Below are 26,728 nucleotides of genomic sequence, written 5' to 3'. Positions count from 1 at the left end.
AGCTCTTTATATATTCTGGATATTAGAACTTTAGCAGATACATGATTTGCAATTTTTTCTCTCATTCTAGGGATTGTCTTTGCACTTTCTTGGTAGTGTCATTTAACCACAAATATTTCCAATTTTTATGACATCCACTCAATCTCTTTTTTCTTTGGTTGCTTGTAGTTTGGGTGTCATATCTAAGAAACTATTGCCTAATCCAATGTTTTAAGATTTACACCTACGTTTTCTTCTAAGGTTGTTATATTATTACTGCTTACATTTAGGTCTTTGATCTATTTTGAATTATTTTATTATTTTTTGTTACAACATGAGGTAGGGATCCACCTTCTTTCTTTTGTATGCCAATTTCCAGCTGTCCCAGCTATTACTCTGAGCTCAGGAATTTGTGCTACAGTTTCTTTGAGTATAATAAATATGTAAATTTAGGCATGAATTAGGAGTATGAGCAATGAAATTCATGGATGATTGCTGGTGTTGGACCATACAACTAATACTCCTAACCTCTTCATGGGCCTACATGGTAGGTGGAAAGCCAGAGCCCATGACAGTGTCTGAGAAGATACCACTTCTGGCTGCTTGGACTGAGATTAGAGTGGTGGGGACATCTGCAAATCTGCATCTGGTCACTGGGGTCTCCTATGATAATTGGCTTCTGCTTCACTTCCATACAGATTCCAAATAAGCCTCCCTAACTTGCACAGTTTAGCCAGGATCATACAGGGAAGGGTGTTCCGGAAAACAGAACTCCAGCCTTAGAATGGAGGGGTGGTAGATGCAGTGAACTAAGGGCAACAGTGCAGAGAAGATGCAGAGACGTAATTGGTATCAAAGTTGGAGAAGATTTTGAAACTTGGAAGGGGAAATAGAATTGCACCCAGAATTATTTGTTAAATTTCATTGGGGCAATCACAGTATTATCCTCTTTTAATAGAATGGTCACGTGAATAGAACGTGATCTTGGAGGATATGTAATAGCTAAAGAGATGGGCATTGGAAACCTGACATAAAGATTTATAGCAATTACTGGGCAGCACTGAGGAACAGTTGATGTTGGAAGTCAACATTTATTGCCCTTGCCGTTTCCTCCTTCAGGCCTTTACCCCTGGCAGTGTGTACAGAGAAGGCTTGGTAAAGCAAATTTTAAGAGGTTTGCTTCCAAAAATCCCTTGTGAAGAATGTGATGGAGATGGGCATGATCTCTGTTGTCCAATTTTTAAAATATCCCAGAGACTTAAAACACATAAATGGATTGTTTTCTTTCAATTACTCCACTCTGCCTTGGGTCATCTTCTGGTGTCTATGTATTAAATCCCCAGTGCAGGGGTTTCCATGTCATGTTTTGTCCATCTCAGAAGGAAGCTGCTGTCATGTAAAGGAAGAGAGAAAGAAGGTCATGTTATGGCTTTAAGTGGTTTGGATTGGAACTGAATTATCCTGTCCACTCATTCATAAAACTAATCACAAGGCCTTGCCTGGAGGTAAGTGGGCTGAGAAATGCCAGGAAACATGGCTATGTGCCGGTAAAATAATGAAGATGGTCATTATAGTCTTTTTTTTTTTAATGTTACATTCAAATTATATTCTGATATAGAGAGGAATCTCTTTTATTTGCCAAATGTTAGGTGTAGGTATATCACATACTATTCTGATGTAAGAAACAATCAGAATAACTCCCAAAATACTACAAATGTTTACTTATTGAGGAAAATCAAAAGTGAGAAAAGGCAGATTGGAATGGAGATTCTCTCAATATAGATTTTTAAAATAATTTTGATTTTTGTAAATCCTAAATGTTTTACTTGAGGCAAAGAAAATGAGTAAGAAAAATCAACAAATTGAAAAAGTAAAGATAACAAAAAGAATCATTTTAGGTTATTTGAAACAAATGTAGCATTAAAATAAAAATTTGTACTGTATACCTTCAGATGAATGTATTCTAAGTCCATAAAGAAATCTACTGAAGACTCTTGTATCCCTGATGCATATTTTTTTTTCCCAGTTATAAAAGTCCTTGAGTATATTTATGATTACATGCCAGTTATAATATTGCCTAATGTTAAAATACAGTTGATATGATCACGTTTCACAAGTACAATTATCTTTCGTATCTCTGCTGTTTTAACATAGGATGGTACTGAATCAAAAATTTCTGAATTGGATGAGTTCTTTCTCCTCTCCTGCTAACATAGCTGAATATCTATATTATGACCACGAGAATTGTTCCAGTTCGTTTAGATTCAGTTATTTTGAGCTCCAGGAAATAAATGTAAAATTCATACATACACACACATCCGACCAATGTCTGTGTCCTTGTTTTGATATTGCAGTATAAGTAGGTACCATGTAACCAGTGGGGAAAACAGAAAGAAGAGCACCTATGATCTCTCTGCACAATGTTTGCAACTTGCAGTCAATGTGCATTTCAAAATAAAAAGCTCACAAGTATGCACTGAGTTGTGAAAATGAACCTTTAATGATTTTAAAAACAATTATTGATATCAGGTTGTTTTGTTTGTTCTCCACTGATAAACCTTTCTCCATTACTTGTATTGCTCCATTTAAACTTTTGCAACTTAAGTAACAGTGAAGTTCAGTGGTCTTAAAATTACCTAATAAGTCAATTTTGGATAGAACTTTCCAGGGAAGCAGATTCTAGTGAGATACATGTTCTTCACCGCTGGGCCCCCTAGTGTGAGACCTCAGCATTTTCTGCTCCCTTCCATGTGAGCCCATCTGCCTCCAGGGATCATGAAAGAAAGAGCTGGGTGATGTCTCTTTGGTGATGGTCGTTAGGAACTTACAATTGTTCTACAAACTGGCAAATGAGTCTAAAATATCCACAGCTCCCTAAGCCCGCACAGTTTGTCACTGCAGGTGACATGATATTACAATTCTCTGAGAAGGTGAGGGACAGGATTACAATCCTTTCTCTCAGTATTGGGCTGCCTCCTGCCCCAAAACACAGTGGTACATCTTACTGAGATGGTTCTGACAGCAGACAGGGTCTATTTCAGTCTGAGAGGCCTAGTCTGTAAGAGACGGAGGCATCCAGGGAGTCTGGGTAAGTGATCATGTCTGGAAAAGGGATTTCTCTGGGGCAGCCACAGGTGCTGTGCCAAGGACACACAGGAAAGAGGATCAATTCCTGGATGATGAACGGAGTTTGTGGGGGAGAATAGAGCACCTAGACCCTACCCGGATCAGTTTACGTAACCCTCACTGATGGTAGTCATCATTTTTCTATGTAAACCTTCATTTTCAGACTTTGTTCTCTTGCAGGTGTCCTTTCCTCTTAATGCTCTCCAAGGTCCTTAAATACTCTGGATTTTTCCTGGATCTACCTGCCATGAACAGATTGACTGGGCTGTTTGGACATAAGCCTGGTCCTCCCTCTGGCCCTTGGCCTGAGCAATTTGCTTTTCTAGAGGGATGTTTCTAACCTTTCCTGAGAGTCCCCATAACAAGGAGTCTCTTTGCACTAATGTGATTGATTGAGTAAAGTTGCAAGAGGAATGTGTAAAGTCAATTTTATACTGAGGGCTGGTTCTAGGTATCCCTTATATCATTTATGTCTCTGGTTTTCCCAAATGTTTATAAAATTGATTCCTGTCCAGGTGGTAGAGAAACAGAAGGAGCAGCAGAAACTAACACAAAATGTAGAAAATTGAATGCCTGAGAAAAGGTAACTCATCTCCATCATGTGAAACCCACTTCTGCCCCTGGGCCTACAAGCCAAGCGTGCTACAGGTTAGAGTTCCAGGCTTTCATCACAGGATTATGGAAATAACCCAGAGGATTCATCAGAGTGGGGAAGAGGACAAAAGGGAGAAGGCGACCGTAGGATCCCTCCCCCACCATCCAATTCTAACATATTCCAGCCCTACAGGGCCAACTCAATTTCTCCATTCTTCTTTGGGCCTCTATTTATTCCACCTCCTTCCAGTCACCATTTATAACATTTTTGGGTAACTCTCTTATTTATTCCACAGATACTCTATATACCATCTGGGTCTCATTCACCCTTTGTAGGTACTAGCTTTACCCCATCAGTTCCACAGCCTTTAAAGGTTGAAATTTTCTCAGCAATTTGTGCTATTTCCAAAGTTTATACTCTTTAAGATCTCTTCTGTCCTTAATGAGTCTTCCATAAAATTGGAGTTTGTCTCATATAAACACAGATGTAAAATTCAATTCTCCTTTCAAGTATCCCCCAAGGAATCCACTTCACCTAAAAGCCTCAGCGAGCAAGGTGGACTTTATCAAAGAGACTGTAAGAGTGATACAGGGAGAGTGAGGCCAGGGCAGTCTAGGGGAACAATTTAAAAGCCTCTTATAACAATTGATTTGTCGATTTCGGAGTTGCTCTGTAGGAGGTGTCTTGGCTCACTCCCTTCATCTATGCAGTGCCACACCCACTGGCCCTCCCCCTCCCCACATGTTCCCTCCTTGCTCCAACAATTTACATTTTCTTCCATGTTGGTTCAGATCAACTTGCACACCTCACCTAACCAACTAAATCTACCATGCTTTGGAGAGTAGGTAAGATTTCTCAGAATGATTATGACAGAGATGGATGATAGAAAAATAAAGGTAAATCAAAATACTCTCTTTTGCATAATCTAACTTTTTTAAGAGAGTATTTTGAGGGAAATGGACTTGGCCCAATGGATAGGGTGTCCGCCTACCACATGGGAGGTCTGCAGTTCAAACCCCGGGCCTCCTTGACCCATATGGAGCTGGCCCATGCGCACTGCTGATGCACACAAAGAGTGCCCTGCCACGCAGGGGTGTGAAAGAAAGTGCAGCCTGCCCAAGAATGGCACCGCACACACGGAGAGCTGACACAACAAGATGACGCAACAAAAAGAAACACAGATTCCTGGTGCTGCTATTAAGGATAGAAGCGGTCACAGAAGAACACACAGCGAATGGACACAGAGAGCAGACACTTGGAGGAGGGGGGGAAGGGGAGAGAAATAAATTTTTAAAAAATTTATTAAAAAATTTTTTTAAAGAGTATTTTGATTTACCTTTATTTTTCTGTCATTTATCTGTCAGAATCCATCCATATCTGCCTGTTTACTCTATTACTCACGATGCATCAGGAAGCATGAAGTTTCCCTTAACCCCCAGTTGCAACAGGGGTGATGAACAAGGTCAGGTTGTAGAAACTTGCACATAGAAAAACCCAGAATTTTTAAGGGCAATGCTAACAAACCTGCTCCAGAGGGAAGCATTATCTTTGTTTACGTACATACAGCAGACAAATCTGTCATTTGTCCCGGAAGGTGACTCTATCTGTATCGTCCATGGCACTTTTTTCTACAAAGGTTCATGAAAAGACAGTGCAGACTAAAAGCTGCCAGTGCCTTGGCTCAGGAGACATGAGAAACCATGGAGAACTGTCTCCCAACAATAGCCACTGCTCATTCACTGCATTCATTTCTGGCGCATTTTCCCATGAGGACACAACTTGGTCAACCATTCTCATGAACCTGATACAGGGACTGGGACCAAATCCTTCAATTTGCTTCAGGCAACATTTTTAAAACTCTTTAAAATTAGAGCAGTTATAACTGAAATCACACATACAGTTTAGAGCTCCTATATAATGCCTGCACCCCACACACAGTTTCCCTATTACTAACATTTTGCATTTCTGTGGTAACCTTGTTGCAGTTGATTATAATTACCATTATATTAATGATAACCCTTAGGTTATATTCGAATCCACTCAGTGTTATACAGTTCAAACAAAATTACCAGCATCAGGATACTATGCAAGAGGTTGAGACTGTTCTCAAGGTCCACATGGGTTCCCTAGTCTACCAGGTGAAGAAATCCCAGTACCCATTAAGGTCCACCTTCTAAGACATTGGGCTTTCTCAAGTTTTTTATTGACCTATTGGAGGGTGGTGAATCAAACAACTGAATAACGTGCGAAACCATAATATTGAACTTTTATTTCTAATATCATTAGAGGATTTTCTCTTTCTAATGCAGGCAAAGTCTGGATACAGGGGAGTCATGGCTCAAAAGAACGAACGGGCTGACGGGAAATACACAGAAATCAGGGCAGAGGCTTCCACCAGCTACGAATTCGGATTACAAAACAATGTAAACGTGTAAGATGCAGGAGAGTGTAAAAACCTACGAGGTGATTACCAACACAAGGATGCTTTGAGTGGCTCTGGACTCAGGGAAGGATCTTGAGGAAATATGAAACCCGTGAAGGTGTTTGACCCGTTGCTGGTGCCCATGACAAGAGCTGGGGTTAGAGTGGCCGCTTTCCTACCGGCGCCCCGTCCCACGCCGAGCAGCTTCCCTGCCCAAGCCCCGCCCCACGCCGGGCCCCGGATGTTCTCGCTCCTGGCCCTGCCCACTACAGCGCCCAGAGGCTACCAGACCCAGGCACCGCCCCCCGAGCCGCTTCCCCGCCCAAGCCCCGCCCCACGCCGGGCCCCGGACGTTCTCGCTCCAGGCCCTGCCCCCTACAGCGCCCAGCTGCTTCTAGACCCTGGCACCGCCCCCCAGCCACTTCCCTGCCTTGGCACCGCCCAGGTACACGATCCCGCGCATGCGCTGATGCTTGCAAACCGGAAGTGGCTAGATACGCTTTCAGGTGCGGGAGTTTTAGACTTTCTTTTTCGGACCTGTGTTTCGCGGGCTCTCAGGTCCCCGTACTGCACACCCGGAGTCCGGGGGTCGTCCCGAACGTTAAAGTCCCCGCACCCGGTGAGTCCCGGCGCCGCCGTGAGAAGTTCAGAGGCTGGTCGCTCCCCTGGGGGTCCCGAGCTCCGCGTCCGTTTCCGGTTAAATTTCGCTGTGAGACAAGACCCAGGCCCCGGCTTTTATGCCTTCGGGCCATGTGGACGCCGCCTGCCTCGGGGTTTTACTGCTTAAACTTCACTGACCCCCAGCATCCTCTGGCCATCTGCGCGGGTGAAGCTCCCACCTGGGAGATGCGCTCACGCCCTTCACCATCGACCAGATCCCCGACCTCGTCCCTCGAGGACAGTGACGGCCGCCCGGCGCCCCTGGGAGCCCCAGGGAGCCGCGTCCTCTGGCCTGGGGTCCTGCAGACAGCACCCCTCGCCTGAGTCGTCCCTTCCTCGGGTCCTCTGCAGCCGCCCCGGGCCTCCCTCGCCCCCCTGGTCCAGCCCACGCCTTGGGGAGGCCCCTCACCCCGGCTCTGGGGAGGTGACCCGCACCTGTTCCGTGACCCCGTGTTTCCTCTGCTCAAGTCGCGTCCCACTGGCCGCCTGTCGTGGTTGTTTACATCCCCAGTGCTCCAGTGGGAAGTGCTCTTCCCGGGCTGGGGACGTCTGGTCCTTACCTGTGAATGGGCAGGGCGGGATGGGGGAGTGGGGGAGTGGGGGAGGGTGAAGGAGTGGCTGAGGGAGGAGGAGAAAGCCTGTAAATCCAGGGAGTACAGGCGGAATGAGAGAGAATCAGGGCAAAGAGAGGATGGAGTGGGTGGACTTAGAGTGAGAGACTGAAGCAGAGAAGAAAAGGAAGAGAAATCTAGAGAAAAGTAATCCCTGAATTGATTCATAAAATTGAATGTATATGTCATTGTGGCAGTTTACCGGGAGAGAATGCCCGGTTGTATTAGAATCTTAAACAGGTCCCAGTCCTCCAAAATAATGAGAACAACTAGGATAAAGGCAGAATCATGAGGTTCAGTGATATAGGATCTTCCTTCCACCTTCTCATCCTTTCTGGCTTTCCCTCCTCCATCCCTCCCTCTCTTTCTCAGGAATTTCACCATTGAGCCATCTGCAAGCAGGAGGCTTTTCTTTCTACTGAGTTTAGAGTTTTTCTCCCAAAGTGGATCTCCTCCATCTCAGGCTGCCACCCTAGATGGTCAACTTGCTGTTTCTGGTTGAACTTTTATACTTGGAATAGGAATATTGGAAACATCAGCTCCTAAAACCAAGGGTGTGCCAGAGGGTGAACTAGTGTCACTTGGAACATTCATTCGTCCATTTAGTACCTATGTAGCCTGTAGTGTGTGGGAGTATTTTTGTTACTACGTTGGATTTTTAAAAGTTGCTAAAAAGGTAGAATATCCTCCTAGACCTTTCAGGTTATTTTTTGAATGATGGTGAGAGAAAAACCCTTTCAGATGCAAACAGTTATGTAATCAAAATATGCCCCAAACAAGCTGGCCCAACTGGAGAGCTGGCGCGGCAAGATGATGCAACAAAAGGAGACACAAAGGCGAGACAATAAGAGCTGCCTAAAGAGAAGACAAGCAGACACAGAAGAACGCATAGCAGGACCCAGGAGCAGACATTGGGTCTGTGTGGGGTGGTAAATAAATAAATATATCTTTAAAAAAATAAAAAGATGCTCCCAAATTCTCAAATTATAAGACATATAATTATTCTTTTATTTACCCCCATCTTCTTGTTCAGGTTATCATTACATCCAGCTCTGCCTCTTCTGTGCCTCCATGTGGCTGATCACAGCTGAAGAAAAACAAACCCAAACTGACTTGCCTCACTTCAGATTTATGATTCAGTTCCTCTTGATTTCCCTTTCTCTAAAGCCCCTCAAAAGTCCAACTCCTCCTTACCCATCTTTTTTCTCAGCCAAAGACCTTGCTTCTTTCTCCATGGAAGCCGTGGAAGAGGTCTTCCGCAACTGGGCCACCCACTTGCCCAGACCTACATCCTCTGCTTTGCTGTTGACTTTGAATAGACTTGCCCTGCTCCTGGCAGTTGCCAATGCTGCAGTTAGGCACCAGTCTCCAGCCCTGCTTATTGTCTCAGGAGAATACTAGGTCCTAGCGCCACTGCATCAGAATTTTTTTTCTAATTATAGAAGTTGCAGGTTTACAGAAAAATCATGTAAAAAATTCAGTGTTCCCATATACCCCCATTCTTGACGTTTTGCATTAGTGTGGTACCTTTGCTACATTTGATGTAAGGAAGTTAAAATTGTACTATAAACTATAGTTCATAGGTTAAATTAGGTATATATTCTTCCCATATATTGTTCTATTATTAATACCTTGCATTAGTGTGGTACTTTTGTTAAAATTCATGATAGGACATTTTTGTGCTTATACTATTTTCTATATAGTCAGTCGTTTCTAGTAGAGTTCACTGTGTTACACAGTCCTATGTTTTATCTTTTAAGTTTTATTCTGGTAACAGATAGGTGACCTAAAATTTCCCCTTTTAAGCACATTCACATATATACTTTAGTTACCTTCATTGCACTCACAGTATTGTGTCACCATCGCCACCATCCAATTCCAAAACTTTACAATCAACCTAAATGTAAATTCTCTACAAATTTGCATTCTTTATCCCCAACTCAACCCCTGGTAACCATATTCTAGATTCTAACTCTCTGAATTAGTTTAGTTATTTCATGTCAGTGAGAGTATACAATATTTGTGTTCTTTAGTCTGGCTTATTTGACTCAGCATAGTATCTTCAAGGTTCATCCAAGTTGTCACATTTAATAAGGACTTCATTTCCTTTTACAGCTGAATAATATTCCATTGTTTGTGTATACCATATTTTGTTTATCCATTCATCTGTTGATGGACACTTTTTTTTTTAGATTTCATTTCTCTTCCCTCCCCACCCTCCCCACCCAGTTGTCGCTCTCTGTGTCCATTCACTGTGTGTTCTTCTGTGTCCGCTTGTATTCTTGTTGCGTCATCTTGCTGTGTCAGCTCTCTGTGTGTGCACGCCACTCCTTGGTGGGCGGTGTTTTTTTCGTGCGGGGTGGCTCTCCTTGTGGGGCGCACTTCTTGCGTGTGGGGCTCCCCTACGCGGGGGACACCCCTGCACAGCATGGCACTCCTTGTGCACAGCAGCACTGCGTGTGGGCCAGCTCAACACGGGCCAGGAGGCCCTGGGTTCAAACCCTGGGCCTCCTATATGGTAGGTGGACGCTCTATCAGTTGAGCCACATCTGCTTCCCTGGATGCTTTTTATTTCTTTTTCTTTCCTAAGTGCTCTGGCTAGAACTTCCAATGCAAAAGTGAATAACAGTGGTGCAATGGGCATCCTTTTTCTTGTTCGAGATCTTGGCAGGAAAGCTTTCAGTCTTTCATCGAGTATACTGTTAGCTATGGTTTTTTTTTTTTTTTTTTTTTAATATATATATATACACACACACACACCATTTATCATGTTGTGGAAGTTTTCTTCTATTCCTGTTGTTCTAAGTGTTTTTACCAAGAAAGATGCTGGATTTTGTCAAGTGCCTTTTCTCCATCAGTTGAGATGACCATATGTTTTTTTCCTTCATTCTGTGAATGTGGTGTGTAATTATTTTGATATTCTATTAGATGCAATTTGCAAGTGCTGAAAGAAGTCAATTGAGGGAAGCAGACTTGGCCCAATGGATAGGGCGTCTGCCTCACATGGGAGGTCCACGGTTCAAACCCCAGGCCTCCTTGACTCGTGTGGAGCTGGTTCATGTGCAGTGCTGATGCACACAAGGAGTGCCCTGACACACAGGGGTGTCCCCCGCGTAGAGGAGCTCCACACACAAGGACTGCGCCCTGTAAGGAGAGCTGCCCAGCACGAAAGAGAGTGCAGCCTGCCCAAGAATGATACTGCACACAATGGAGAGTTGACACGGCAAGATGACGCAACAAAAAGAAACAGGTTCTCAGTGCTGCTGACAAGCATACAAGCAGACCCAGAAGAACACACAGCAAATGGACACACAGAGCAGATAACTGGGGTGGGGGGGTGGGGGAAGCAAGGAAGGGGAGAGGCAAAAAAAGTCAGTTGAGAGCTAAGAATTTTATGTTGTGTGAGATTCTCTTTCATAAATGAGGGGACTCTTTCATAAACGAGGGGAGAGTAAAACATTCTAAGATAAACAAAAACTAATGCATTTTATCACTACTGGACCTGCCCTACTAGCAATGCTAAAGGGAGTTATTCCTTTTTCCTGAAAGGAAAGGATACTAGACAGTGGTTCAAAGCAGCATAATGAAATAAAAACCTATGGTCAAAGAAACCATTTGGGTAATTATAAATGTCAATATTATTATTTGGTATGTAACTATACTTCTTTTCAGTGCTAAAATCCAATATATATAAAGTGATACATCTATATTTTGGACATACAATGTACAAAAATATAAGTGATATCAAGTATAAAAATTAGTAGGGTGGCAGGAATAAGAAAAGTGTTTGTGCATGCCATTGAGGTTAGGCTGGTATCAGACCAAATATGGTTATTTTTTTTAGGAAGTTACATTTTAACCCATGGTCACCACAAGGAAAAATTTCCATTCATAACAGCAAATAAGTGAATTCACTAACTAGCAATAAATCTGAGCAAGGATGTTAAGGATGTGTACATAGAAAACTACAAAATATTACTAAAAGAAATAAATGGAAAGACATTCCTTGTTCATTGATTGGAAAAATAATATTAAGATATCAATGCTACCCGAATAAATTTATAAATTCATTGTAGTCCCATCAAAATTTCAGCAACCTTCTTTGGAGAACAGGAAAAGCAAATCAACAAATTTGTATGGAAATGTAGTAAGCCCCAAATAGCTAAAACTATCTTGAAAAAAAAGAATGAAATTGGACTACTTCCATTCCTGATCTTAAAATTTATTACACAGCCACAGTAATCAAAACATTATGGTACTGATTTCTGGGAAGATGTCAATGGCCTAAGTAGGTAGGGCTCAAGTCTCTCACAAAAACAGTGAAGGAGAGGCAAAAAGCTGTCCAAGGGAGCTGCTTTGGGGATCTGATGACAAGAGTGCTGGCATCCTCATGAGGGCAAGGGAGAGAGAGACAAGCCGAAATGAAAACTATTAGTTACTAGCCTCTGCAGCCTGGAATGGCACCTATCCCCCAACTGAGAAGGGAACAGACATCTCTGCTCCTGGGAAGAAGGAAGGGTGTGACTGAGGGTGGAGAGTGGTTTCTCTTTAGTGAATTTGGCTATTAGAGCCTGCTTCTAGTCTTGATTCTAGCTAGACCAGAATCTCAGGCAAGTGGAGGTTGGAAGAGAGAACTACATGGAAAGACTCATCTGATGAACTCCGTCTGCCTGGCCTGCTGGGAAACTGCAAGGAGAAAACCTTTTAGGGGTCTCCTCCCAGTCCTCTGGAGTGGATCTGCATCCCATTAGTGAGTGCCTTACCCTATTTTGATACCTTAAGCTGGGCAATCTTAAAGACTTAGAATAAGTTGAGTCAAAAATCATAGAATAGCTGTGAAACAAAACCTCTAAGCAAGAGAGAGAAATTGACCATCAGAGAAAATTAACATATTCAGTTTCCTAGACATCAAAAAAACTACAAGCCATACTGAGAAACAGGAAGAGATGACCCAGCCAAAGGACCAAATAAAATATCCTGATGAGACATAGGACTTAGACTTAAGACAATCAGATAAAAGGATATTAAAAAGACACTGGGTGAGTATAAAGAACTATTTGAAAGCCTGCAAAGAAAGTAACAGCTTATGGGAATGAAAGACATAATGTCTGAGATAAAAATGCATCAGAGACATGCAACAGGAGATTTGAATTGATGGAGGACAGAATCTGAATTCGAAGAGATAGGAAAACAAAAAGAAAGAATGGGAAAAATGGAACATAGTTTCAGGGAATTAACTCACAATGTGAAATTCACAAATATATGCGTTATTGGTGTCCAAGAAGGAGATGAGAATGGAAAAAGAGCAGAAAGACTGAGAAAAAAATGGCTGAAAACTTCCCAACCCTTATGTATTAGGGTTCTCTAGAGAAACAGAATCAACAGGAGATATCTGTCAATAGTAAGAGATTTTATTAGAGTCTCTCACATGACCATGGGCATGCACAAGTCCAGGTTCCACAGAGAGACTGCAAACCAGGAACTCTGATGAAAGTCCATTGGAAGTCCTTGATAAGTTTCTGGGAGATGTTGGCTGACCAAAGACGAGCTGGGAAATTCTCTCTGAATGCTGAAATCACTTCCCCTTTTAAGGCATTCAACGGATTTGATAAAGCATCATTGCTAATGGCAATCTCCCTGATGTAGATGTAATCAGCTATGTATGCATTAAACTCATGGGTGACTGAACTCCATAAATGTCCTTGTATTACAATTAGCCCAGTGCTTACTTGACCAAACAACTGGGCACAATTACCTGGCCGAGTTAACACATTAGCCTAACCATCACACTTTATAATAAAGACATAAATATCAATATCCAAGAAGGACAATGCCCCACAAATAGAATAAATCCAAGTAGACCTACTCTGAGACACGTATTCAGAATGACATACCAGAGATAAAAAGAGGATTCTGAAAGCAGCAAAAGTAATGCCTCACATACATGGGAACTTTAGTAAGACTAAGTGTCGATCTCTCATCAGAAACCATAGAGGTGAGAAGAACAACACCTATATCACAGCATATACAAAAATAACTCAAAATGGATCAGTGGCCTAAATATGAGAGCTAGAACTGTCAAACTCATTGAAGAAAATGTAGGTAGACATCTTCAGAACCTTGTGTTTAGCAGTGTTTTAGACTTTAAACCCAAAGCACAAACAACAAAAGAAAAAATAAATGTGACCTCATCAAAATTAAAAACTTTGGATCCTCAAAGGACTTTATCATAAAAGCAAAACAATTGGAGAACCTACATAATGGGAGAAAATATTTGAAAATCACATTTCTGATAAGGTTTAACATCCAAAATACATAAAGAAGTCATTCATCTTAAGAACAAAAAGGCAAACAACCAGAGTACAAAAGACTTGAACATCTGTCCAAAGAAGATATACAAATGGCCAGAAAGCACACAAAACTATGCTCAACATTGTTAACCATCTGAACATCTGTCCAAAGAAGATATACAGATGGCCAGAAAGCACACAAAACGATGCTCAACATCATTAACCATCATAGAAATGCAATTCAAAACCATTATGAGATACCATTTCACATCCATTAAAATAGCTGCTATTTAAAATGGAAAATAAATGTTGTAGTGGATGCAACAAAATAGGGACACTCATTTATTGCTGATGGCAATTGAAAATGTGGCAGCTACTGTTACTGTTTAGCAGATCCTCAGCTAAGTATAATTAACGAATGACCTGGCAATTCCTGCTAGTTATATACCCCAAAGAATTGAAAGCAGGGACTCAATAGTATTTGCACACTAATATTCATATCAGCAATATTCACAATGCCAAAAGATGGAAGCAACCCAAATGTCCATCAACCAACAAATAAATAAAATGTGGTATATACCTAAGATGGAATATTATTCAGCTGTAAAAAGGAATAAAGTCTCAACACATGTTGCGATGTGGATGAATCTGGAAGACATTATGTTGAGTGAAATAAGCCGTTAACAGAAGTACAAATAGTGTAAAGTCACACTCACTTGAAACAATTAGAACAAGCAAACTCCTAGTGTCAGAATCTAGAATATAGGTTACCAGGGTGGGGATAGGACATGGGAAGTTAAGACTTAAAATATACAAATGTTCCTATTTGGAGTGATGGAAATGTTTTGGTTGTAATGGTAGCACAACATTGTGAATGCAGTTTATAGCACTGAAATGTACACCTGGCTATGATTAAAAGGGAAAATATTAGTACGTACTTGGTGTTGTGGAGGTGTATGGGAATCCTGTATTTTGTATTTTGTGCCTGTTAGTTTTGTAAATGCCCAACTTCTCTAATTAAGTGGGAAAAATCCCAAAGCATCTTTAATACATTTACTTAGTGCCCCTTCTCTATTTTACATTTTAGAGCAAAATACACCAACAACTTGTTCAATCCCCTCCCCCCCCATTGTTTGCTCTCTTGTGTCCATTTGCTGTGGGTTCTTCTGTGTCCACTTGCATCCTCAGCAGCACTAGGACTCTGTCTCTTTTTTTTTTTTGTCTTTATTATTTTTTAATGTTACATTCAAAAACTATGAGGTCCCCATATAGCCCCCACCCTCCTCACCCCACTCCTCCCACATCAACAACCTCTTTCATCATCGTGGGACATTCATTGCATTTGGTGAATACATTTTGGAGCACTGCTGCACCACATGGATAGTGGTTTACATTGTATTTTACACTCTCCCCCAGTCCACTCAGTGGGCCATGGCAGGACATACAGTGTCCAGCAGCTGTCCCTGCAATACCACCCAGGACAACTCCAAGTCCTGAAAATGCCTCCACATCATACCACTTCTTCCCTCTCCCTACCCTCAGCAGCTACCATGGCCACTTTCTCCACATCAATGCTACATTTTTCTCCAATACTAATCATAGTAGTCCAGAATAGAATATCATAAGTCCACTCTAATCCATACTCTATTCCTCCATCCTGTGGACCCTGGGATGGTTATGTCCACTCCACCTCTATATTGACAGGGGGCTTAGATTCCACATGGATGATGGATGCAATTCTCCTGCTTGCAGTTGTAAGCACTCTTGGCTCCCTGATGTGGTGGTTGACCTTCTTCACCTCCCTGTTAGATGGCTGGAGTAAGTCCAGCAATCAGAGGGTATAAGTTGCAGGTCTGTTGAGGCTCAGGTTGTGTTTCTTTTTGTTGCATCTTCTTGCTATGTCAGTTCTCTGTGTGTGCAGAGCCACTCCTGGGCGGGCTGCACTTATCACGCAGGGCAGCTCTCCTTGAGAGGCGCACTCCTTATGCATGGGGCTCCCCTACATGGGGGACACCCCTGCATGGCATGGCACTCCTTGAGCATGGCAGCACCACATGGGCCAGTTGAGCCACATCCGCTTCCCTCCAGTTGTCTTTTGAACCCCATCAAATCATGCTTTTTCATCCACCATTTCCCTGAAACTTTGTCATTCAGCAAAGGCCTCCTCTTTTGTAAATCTTGTTGACAAATTCTCCCTCATTGTCTTACTTTTTCATATCATTAGCATGTTACAGAGTTTATTGAATGCACTCCTATGTTTCAGAACATTTGGTTATTATTTTTTAAATCTCTCTTTCAAGTCCAAGTCTCTGCTCCTAGAGCAAAATTTTTGAGTTTCACTAAGAGGGGAAGACATTCTGAAGAAAGTGTGGGAAACTCAAGTGCCAGTCTCCATGAAGGATTGTATTGTCTCCAAATCTCTCTGGTTATAGTGGTCAGTAGAGGACCGTCTTTTTTACCCAAGTTGAGGTTCTTCCTCTATGTGTGATTGTGGCACAGGAATGGGGCATGTTGAATCTAAGCATTGAACAGCATATTTTCCACTCAGGGTTGACTTCTCAAAACTGACCTTGCCTGAGAAAGAAGCCTGGAGAGCTTACCTGAGAAGGAAGTGTCAGGAATGTCTCTTTCCCAGGTAAAAGTCATGTTCTTGGTTGACTTTTTGTCTCTCCTTCCTAGAATGCCTTTTGGACTTGCTAATCATCTCTGACTCTGAGGTATCCTGCCTAACATATTTATTCCTACTCACCTAGGGACTCATCATGAGAAGTCTTCCCACCAGAGCATGGATTGGATATGGGAGGTGGGGGGTCCCATGGTGTCACAGACAGTGGGCAGCAGGAATTCATTAGGATTCCCCATCTGGATGTGCTGTGAGCTCTCTGTAGACCATAATTAATGAAACTACATTTCGTTAATGTGCTGAATTAATGTCTAGGAACACTGGAAGAGTGACAAGGAGATATCTGCTGTACCAGATTTTATAATATATTTGAAACTAGACAAGTGAATCGTAATAGTGAATCATTGTGTTTCTGGCTCCAAAATATTAATGGTTTTGGATTTAATGGATACTTCAGAAACAATCATGATAGAGGATGTTTTATTCCATAATTGTTTTAAAATATGCAACCCACCTAATGAGTAATAGTAAAAGGTTCATGAAATCATTTTCAGCACATTCTCCCAAAGAGACCATGGAATTCATGAGGGACTGTCATACAGTGGCTGCTTTAGGTGAAAATGACAATAATTGAGTCAATAAATTGAGGCAGATCTTTGCCATCAGAGAGGGTCATTCCAAATTCTGGTTCCAACATTGTTTTTTTAAAACTAGGTTATCTAGAATAATGTTGGCAACTCATTTCAATTAAGTACAATTTATGCATGTTCATTGTATCAAAAGTGCTGAAATACATAAGCATATGTAGAATAATCATGAAAATTCATCCAAGAAAATCTGTCATTCAGAGATGAGTACTATTATTGTACTTAATTTATTGTCTGTATATGTGAATGTGCATGCCCAGGAGCTCATGTTGTGTACAGATGACATTGTCATTTCATAAATACATTTAATATTTATATTAACTTTTGAAAATATGTCTTAAATGTTTTCCATTTAACATTATTACATTATGAGTTAATACTAGTAAGAATAGTAACTCTGTGTGTTTGTGTGTGAGTAGACATATATAAGGATCTTTTATCCTGTTAAATATTGTTAGCCTTGAATTTGTTTTTAGTTTTCTCAGCTAGGAAATACTCTGCCAATGTAATTTTAATGTTGTATGTGTTCCTTAACTATTTGATTCTTTAGGTTCAATTCTAAAGCCCTGGGTTCAGGTGTTGACTGTCCCATTTATTAGCTGTTTCATCTGAGGCAAATTCCCTCCATGATTTGTGACTCAGGTTTTCCTTTCTAAGGTAGAATTGTATCTTTCTCTAGTAAACCTTTATGTCATTTTAGGAGTTAAGTAAAGTTATCATGAATACATGGTAAGTGTTCAAAACTATTAGTCATTGCTCTTGCTGTCTCCATGACAGTTTTTAGATTCCGACCTTTCTAAACCACTGTGGACTTTGTTGTCCCTGAACACACCACTCCTGCTCTAGCTCATCTGAAAATTGACAATCACTTGGTGTGTACAACATCGTATCTGGCACTTCTATATAGAGGACCTTGTGTTGAATATTTTTCATTTGTATGTTTCCTTTGTCATCCACAAAAGTTTGAAATCCATAGTGTTTTAGTGTGTCTTTTAATTCATTTGATGGAAAAGTATGATGAAACAAACTCGGGGAAATACATCTTGCTCAAAATGATCTTACATGGATATGGAAAACATATCAGTTGAGTTGATCCTTAACACATCTTCTCTGATTTTGTGGGAGGGTAAGAACTCTCCTGATGGCCACCTGTTGAAATGTGTTTTTCATTTCAGGGACTGGTGTCATTCCGGGATGTGGCCATAGAGTTCTCTCAGGAGGAATGGGAATGCCTGGACCCTGAGCAGAGGGCGTTGTACAGGGATGTGATGTTGGAGAACTACAGGAACCTGGTCTCCCTGGGTGAGGATAACTTCCTTTCATAAGTCAGGATATGCCCTTGGGTATCTTTGCCTTTTCCTTTGTGAATCACTTGGGATCCTCAGCCTTGCTTAACCGAGATTAATTTATTTTGATTTCAGAATTGAAAAGGGTCATACTGTAGCATCTGGTCTTTAACCACAGACTTCATGCTAGATTAGTGGTAGTTCTAAGGACTTGACTAAGTACAAAACCCTGTGTCAGACTTTTTTCTTAACAGTTTTATTGAGATATAATTCACATACTATACATTTCACTTATTTAAAATATGTACTTCAGTGATTTTTAGTATATTCATAGACATTTGCATCACCTGAAAAAGAAACCCTTTACCCCTTCAGCTGTTACCCTTCAATCCCTCCCTTCCCTCCAGCCCTACGCAACCACTGATTTACTTTGTGTCTCTATAGATTTCCTTAGGGTATTATGAATGGAATATGACATATAGTACTTCTTTAGCATCATGTTTTCAAGGTTCACCCATTTTGTAGCATCTATCAGTTTATCAATCCTTTTTACGACCAATTAGTGTTCCATTGTATATGCTTAATCATTTGGGGGAATGCCAAGCTGTTTTCCAAATTGGCTGTGGCATTTTCTGTCTCCCCCAGCAGTGTATGAGGGTTCCTGTCTTAGTTTTCTGGCTGCTAAAATAATTATCATACAATGATTTGGCTTAACAACAAGAATTTAATGGTTCCTGATTTCAGAGACTAGAAGGCTTACTCCCCCCAGGGTTGGTATCTTCTGACTGGCCAACAATATTTGGGGTTTCTTGCCTTTTCTGTCAAATGGAGATACACATGGCAATGTCTTCTTACTCTTTCAGGTTTTGTTGACTTCTCTCATTTCCCCATAGCCTATTCTTTTTAGGAAGGACTCCACTAATTCTTTTTTTTTTTTTTCTGTCCAGGCACATTTATCTCATTTAATTCTAAAAACAAACTCAGTTGTTCCTCCAGTGTCGAGAAAGATACATAAATGAACACCAATTGGTTAAATGACATGACCAAGGTCTCCTTGTAAATGAAGATAATGAAGAGAAAAGTCTTGATTAAAACCCAGCCGGATTCAGTTGGGCCACACACCTTAACTGAAATAACATCTTCAAGCGGTCCAATTTACAATGATTCCACACCCATCAGACCAAGAATTTGTCCCAAGTGGGATACAAAATTCAGACCACCACAGTTCCAGTCTCTCCACATCTTCACCACTATTTCCTGGCTTTTTTATTCTAGCCATCCTACGGGATATGAAGTTGTACCTTATTATATATTCTTTTGCACTTACCTGATGACTGATGATGATGAACATCTTTTCTTAATGCTTATTGACCATTTATATATCTTGGAGAAGAGTTGATTCAGATCCTTTGCCCAATTTTAAATTGGATTTTTTTTTCCTGTTATTCAGTTGTAAAAGTTCTTTGTACATTTTAGGTAGAAGTCCCTCATCAGATATATGATTTACAGGTATTTCTCCCATTTTGTGAATTATCTTTTCACTTTCTTGATGGTGTCCTTTGAAGAACAAAAATTATTTATTTCATACAAACACTCCATAGCCAACAAACATGCACTTGCTCTACCCCTATCCCCTAGTAATATCTACTCCTTACTGTGCAAATTTATTACTTACATCTCTTAAAAGTGGCATGATATAATATTTGTCCTTATATGTATTGCTGATTTTGCTGAGCATAGTGTTTACAAGGTTCTTACACGTTGCAGTACATCTCAGAACTTCATTCTTTCTTATGGTCAAATAGTATTACATTGTGTTCATGTACCACATTTTATTTATCGTTTCATCTGTTAATGACCACTTGAGTTCTTTCTAATTTTTGTCAATTGTGAATAATGCTGCTATAAACATTGCTGTACAGGTATCTGCTTGAGACCTTGTTTTCACTTTGTTTGGGTATATATCTAGAAGTGGAATTGCTGCATCATAGGGTAATTCTATATTTAATTTTTGAGGAACTACTATATTGCTTTCAAAAGTGGTTGTACCATTTCACATTCCCACCATCAATGTACTGTGGTTCCAATTTGTCCATATCCTCTCCAGTACTTGTTTCCTGTTTTATTAACAACATTCATCCTTGTAAGTTTGAAGTGCTATCTCATTGTGACTTTGGTTTGCAGTTCCCTAATGCAAAGTTCGGTTGAGCAAAGTATTTAATTTTATTGAAGTCATATTTATGTGTATTTTCTTATGTTGCTTGTAAAATTGGTGCCATATCTAAGAATCCATTACCAAACCCAAAGTCATGAAAATTTACTTCCATATTCTTCTAAAAATTTTATAGCTTTTGCTCTTGTATTTAGTTCCTTTTTTCCACTTTGAGTTAAAATTTTGTATGTTGTGTGAGAGTAGTGTCCAACAAAAATATCCTTCATTCTTCTGCATGTGAATATCCAGATGTCCTAGTACCACTTGAAGAAGCTATTCTTTACCCCATTGAATGGTTTTGGCACCCTGTCAGAATGTATCGACCATAGGTGTATTGGTTTATATTTAGACTTTTGATTCTGTTCTATTGATGTATATATCTGTCTTCATGCCATGCCCAGGCATACTATTGTGATTATTGTAGCTTTGTCATCCGTTTTTTTCTTTATTAGAACAGATGTGAGTTTATGGAACAATCATGCATAAAATACATGACTCCCATATACTACTTTATTGTTAACACCTTCCATTGGTGTGGAATATTTGTTCTAATTGATGATAGCACATCTTTATAGTTGTACTATTAATTATTGTCTGTGATCTAACTTAGGGTTCACTGTTTTTTTTCATTTCAAAACAATTTATTGAAGTATTTCATTCATTGATGAACATACATAAATAAGTATACTAAAAGTTGTGAACTTCCAAAACAAACATTCATAACATCATATAGGGCTCTATACATCACCACACCATATAACCTTGTATTGTTGTGAAGCATTTATAACAAATTATGAAAGAATATAATCAAAGAATTATTACTAATTGTAGTAAATATCTTACATTTAGTATCTTTTTCCTCCAAACTACCTTATTTTTTTGTTGATAAATCATATAATTTATCTAAAGTATATAATCAGTGGCATTTGGTATACTCACCAAGTTGCGCATTCATAACTTAAATCAATAGTAGAGCATTTTCTTTACTCCAAAAAAAAAAAAAAAGAGATCGAAACACTCATCATACCCATATGTTAGCACTATTACTTATAAATGCTGTGATGCCCTTTCCCCATTTCTATTCATTTCCAAACATTTACAAATGACTTTCTGCCAATTCACAAATTAAATCTGAGCTTTCCTTTCTCTAACAACATTCTGTTCTCTGGTGACTATTGTTCTAGCTATTAACTCCTTGAGTTTGCTCGTCATAATTAGTTCATAGTAGCAAAATAATACAGTATTTATCCTTACGTGCCTGGCTTGCTTCACTTAACATGATGTCCTCTAGATTTTTCCACATTGTTATATGCTTGATGACTTCATTTCTTCTTACAGCTGAATAATATTCCAAATGTGTATTTACCACAGTTTGTTTATCCAAACTGATTATTACAGGACATATGTAAGTTTACATAGTGTAAGTGGTTTGGTCATTGGATGTTTGAAACTAGATTTCCTTTAAAATAATTTCAATTACATGTAATTGTTAGTGAAGGATTTTGGCCTTCTGTGTTCCTGAATATGTGAAGACCATGATTGAGAAGTTTCTTAATTTGTTTACTGTTAGTATTAATTTTGATGTAATATGTTTTTCAATATAAAATATTTATCTTCCAACTCTAATTAATAGGAAGCCTATGGTCTTTTTTTTTTTTTATCTTTCAGATATCTCTCCTAAATTTGCAATCAAGGAATTATTGCCAAAAGAGGGCATTAATAAGGGAGAATTATGCCAACCAGTGATATTGGAAAGACATGAAAGCCTTGATATTGAGGATTTTTACTTCCGGGAAGGCTGGGAAGGTATGCATGAATTTGAGAGTCAGTGGGGATATGACAAAAGAAGTTGCGAAGGAGTGCCTAGGATGCAAAACGGAAGTCTCACTTGTAGAAAAGATCAACAATACATCAAATCCTATAATAATTTCCTGTCAAAACAGAGTGCTTCTGTTAGAAAAAGTGCATATCAATATTTCAAAAATGATAAGCCATTTTTAAGGACCTCATTGAATTTAAAAAATAACATAGGCTATACAGGAAACACATATATCAAATATTTTGAAAATAGTCTTGGATTTCAGTCATATCTGGCTGAAATTCAGAGATTTCAAACTGAGGAGAAAATTCATGAATGTCATCAAGTTGATAAGTCTATCAGAAATAGTTTCTTGGTTTTGTCATTTCAAAGATTTCCTCCTAGTCTCAAAACCAACACTTGCAATGAATATGGGAAGGTTTCCATGCCTCAGTCACTGCTTGAACAACAGCAGAAAACTCACATTAGAGAAAATCCTTACAAATGTGATGAATGTGGGAAGGCTTTTGGTCATTACTCAATCCTTGCTAATCACCAGAAAATTCATTCTGAACAGAGACCTTATAAATGTAATGAATGTGACAAAGTCTTTAGCAAGTTTTCAAATCTCATGAGACATCAAACAATCCATAGCAGAGAGAAACCATATAAATGTAATGTATGTGGCAAAGCCTATAGTCAGAATTCAAATCTTGCAATTCATTGTAGAATTCATACTGGAGAGAAACCTTACAAATGTAATGAATGTGGTAAAGCTTTTACCAAACGTTCATATCTTTCCGATCATGAGAGAATTCATACAGGAGAGAAACCTTACAAATGTAGTGAATGTGGTAAAGCTTTTACTAAACGTTCATACCTTTCAAATCATGAGAGAATTCATACAGGAGAGAAACCTTACAAATGTAGTGAATGTAGTAAAGCTTTTACCAAACGTTCATACCTTTGGGATCACAAGAGAATTCATACTGGAGAGAAACCATACGAATGCGTTGTATGTGGCAAGGCCTTTCGGCGGTGTTCTGGCCTTAAGAGCCACCAAAGAATTCACACTGGAGAAAAACCTTATAAGTGTAAGGAATGTGGCAAAGCCTTTACGCAGTTCTCACACCTCTCTAAGCATCAGAATACACATGCTGGAGAGAAGCCACACAAATGTAATGTCTGTGACAAGGCTTTTAACCATCGTTCAAGCCTTGTAAAACATCAGAGAATTCATATTGGAGAAAAATCACGCAAATGTAATGAATATGGTAAGAGTTTTATGAAAAGTTCAGATCTTTGTTGTGAGAACGTTCATGTCAGCGATAAACCTTATGAATGTAATGAATGTGGTAAAGCATTTACCAGACATTCATATCTTTTGGATCATGAGAGAATTCATACTGGAGAGAAACCCTACAAATGTAATGAATGTGGTAAAGCTTTTACTAAAGGTTCATACCTATGGGATCACAAGAGAATTCATACCAGAGAGAAGCCTTACAAATGTAACGATTGTGGTAAAGCTTTTACCAAACGTTCCTACCTTTTGGGTCATGAGAGAATTCATACTGGAGAGAGACCTTACAAATGTGCTGAGTGTGGTAAAGCATTTACCAAACATTCACACCTTTGGGATCACAAGAGAATTCATACTGGAGAGAAACCATACAAATGTGTTGGATGTGGCAAGGCCTTTAGGCAGTGGTCTGGTCTTGAGATCCACCGAAGAATTCACACTGGTGAGAAACCTTATAAATGTAACGAATGTGGCAAGGCCTTTGGGCGATGTTCTGGTCTCAAGATCCATCGAAGAATTCACACTGGAGAGAATCCTTACAAATGTAATGAATGTGGTAAAGCCTTTAAGCAGTTCTCACACCTTTCCAACCATCAGAATACACATGCTGGAAACAAGCCATACATATGTAGTATGTGTGGCAAGGCTTTTGTCCATAGTTCAAGCCTTGTGAAACATCAGAGAGTTCATACTGGAGAAAAACCACATAAATGTAATGAATGTGGGAAGGCTTTTATGAAATGTTCAGACCTTTGGTGTCATGAGAGAATTCATACTGGAGAGAAACCTTACAAATGTAATGAATGTGGTAAAAATTTTACCAAACGCTCATACCTTTTGGACCATGAAAGAATTCATACTGGTGAGAAGCCTTACAAGTGTAATGAATGTGGTAAAGCTTTTACCAAACGTTCATACCTTTTGGATCATGGAAGAATTCATACTGGAGAGAAACCTTACAAATGTAATGAATGTGGTAAAGCTTTTACCAAACGTTCATACCTTTGGGATCACAAGAGAATTCATACTGGTGAGAAACCATACAAATGTGTTGGATGTAGCAAGACTTTTAGGCAGTGGTCTGGACTCAGGATCCACCGAAGAATTCACACTGGAGAGAAACCTTACAAATGTAACGAATGTGGCAAAGCCTTTAGACAATGGTCTGGCCTTAAGAGCCACCGAAGAATTCACACTGGAGAAAAACCTTACAAATGTAATGAATGTGGCAAGGCCTTTAAGCAGTTCTCACACCTTTGTAAGCATCAGAATACACACCCTGGGGAGAAGCCACACAGATATCATGGGTGTGGCAAGGCTTTTATCCATAGTTCAAGCCTTGTGAAACATAATAGAATTCATACTGGGGAGAAACCTTACAAATGTAGTGAATGTGGCAAAGGTTTTACTTTGTGTTCAAGCCTTCATAAACATAAGAGGGCCCATACTGGAGTGAAACCTTGCAAATGTAATGTATGTGGTAAAACCTATACCCAGTTGGCACACCTGAATAGACATTACAAAATGCATACTGAAAAGAAACATTATGAACCTAATATACATAGCAATGTTCTTGCAGAAAGCTCTATACTTGGGGATCATCAGGAAATTCATACTAGAGGGAAACTGTACAAATGTAATGAATGTGGCAAATCCTTTAAGTGGTGTTCATATCTTATTCGACATCAGAGAATCCATACCGGTGAGAAACCATATAAATGTAATATATGTGGCAAGGCCTTTAGTCAAAATTCAAACCTTACAATTCACCTGAGAATTCACAGTGGAGAGAAACCTTATAAATGTAATGAATGTGGCAAAGCCTTTAAGCAGTCTTCAAGCCTCACTAGACATCAGAATGTACACCCTGGAGAGAAACTGAACTAATCTGTGCAGTAAAGCTTTTATCAAACATTCACACCTTTGGGATCTTGAAATCAGTCACATTATAGAGAAAGCATACAAACGTATTAAATATGGCAAGGCCTTTAGGCTGTGGTCTGATTTAAGAATTCACCAAAATATTCATACCTGGGAGAAACCTTAGAAATGTAGTGTGGTAAGTGGCATAATCAGTTCACACAAACTGGCTACCATCAAGGAATTCCTGCTAGAGAGAACTAAGACTGTAGTCCTTCTCAAGTATTAATCAACTTCAGATATTAAATTCTACCAAGTAGTTAAAAGATAAAATAATTTACATGATATGAGAGGTCTCAGTGAACCAAGGAGATCTGTGGAAAGGTAAAATTTCTTTGGTTTATGAAACATTTCTATTTGAGATTTCTTGAAAAGACTGTATTGTATTACTATTGATGACTTTTATCCTGAGGTTTGAAATCTGTTGATGTTATGCTTTCATCACAGCCCTTTCATGTGTCACCATGAAGTTCTGCAGGAATAGAGCAGTAAGCTGAAAGGGCCTAGTCCCTTAGTGGCCTTCATTTAGATCCTTGTTTCCTGGATGGACAAGGGCACTGGACCTTAAGCAGTATTGTTGAATATGAATAATGAATAGGATCATGGGCAGTGACAAGATGTGTGTAAAACTATGGTCTAAGTGATAATATGTTCAAAGTCCTCGTCTGTAGATTTGGTGGTGCCACAGGGGGGCACTATCAGAAAGGATCATGACCACGAGAGAGCAGTCCAATTAAGAGATTGGAGGTTTTCATGGGAGCAGAATGATGTGTTTGTTAGAGACTGCTAATGTGGAGATAACAGGAAATAATCACCCAGTCCTCTGAAGGGAAATAGCCATTATAAATGAAAGATTAATGAAGAATTAGTCTTAATCTTGGTAACTGAAGAGAGAAGAAAGTTTAATGAAAAGAACCAGAATACAATGTGCTTATGTAGGGTTTGCATTTAATCATGCTCTGCATGCATTTGGTACCATTTATATTTAGAATGTATGATAGCTCTGATGTTTTAATAAAATTTAATCATTTTTAAATATTATGAATGAGTTTGTTTCCTTCTGTTTTCTCAAGCTTTCCCCACCTCATTGTAGTACTTTATAACAAAGATTAACAATACCCCAGTAGGGTCCCAAGTTTGAAAGGCAGTCATGACAATTCCTTTCCATTGTGGAATCAAACAACACATAATTTGGGGAATATGTCTTTATAGATTGCACTTGAGTTATTCTCTCTGCATCTGTCCTGTGGATATTT

General features: G+C 39.7%; 1 protein-coding gene across 2 annotated transcripts; it reads left to right on the top strand.

Annotated features, from left to right (window-relative positions):
- Nucleotides 1–6,377: 6,377 nt before the first annotated feature.
- On the top strand, nt 6,378–26,513 carry LOC101413732 (zinc finger protein 665). 2 transcript variants are annotated; one of them, XM_004454652.4, is made up of 4 exons: nt 6,378–6,741; nt 16,232–16,318; nt 18,129–18,255; nt 22,120–26,513. In XM_004454652.4, exons 2-4 carry the CDS (start codon nt 16,304–16,306, stop codon nt 25,437–25,439), a joined length of 3,462 nt encoding a protein of 1,153 aa, XP_004454709.2. In that variant the 5' UTR covers nt 6,378–6,741; nt 16,232–16,303; the 3' UTR covers nt 25,440–26,513. The 2 variants fall into 2 exon arrangements, with proteins under 2 accessions (XP_004454709.2, XP_058135385.1); XM_058279402.1 differs by having other exon boundaries at nt 6,486–6,628.
- The last annotated feature ends 215 nt before the right edge of the window (nt 26,514–26,728 follow it).

The sequence above is a fragment of the Dasypus novemcinctus genome, chromosome 18, assembly GCF_030445035.2.
Source record: "Dasypus novemcinctus isolate mDasNov1 chromosome 18, mDasNov1.1.hap2, whole genome shotgun sequence".
Lineage (NCBI taxonomy): Eukaryota > Metazoa > Chordata > Mammalia > Cingulata > Dasypodidae > Dasypus > Dasypus novemcinctus.
Note: the sequence above shows the minus strand (reverse complement) of the source record. Positions and strands in the feature narration are given on the sequence as shown.

Coding starts and splice junctions, on each gene's coding strand:
- LOC101413732 (XM_004454652.4), top strand. Junction 18,256..22,119: donor CAGGAACCTGGTCTCCCTGG/GTGAGGATAACT, acceptor TTTATCTTTCAG/ATATCTCTCCTAAATTTGCA.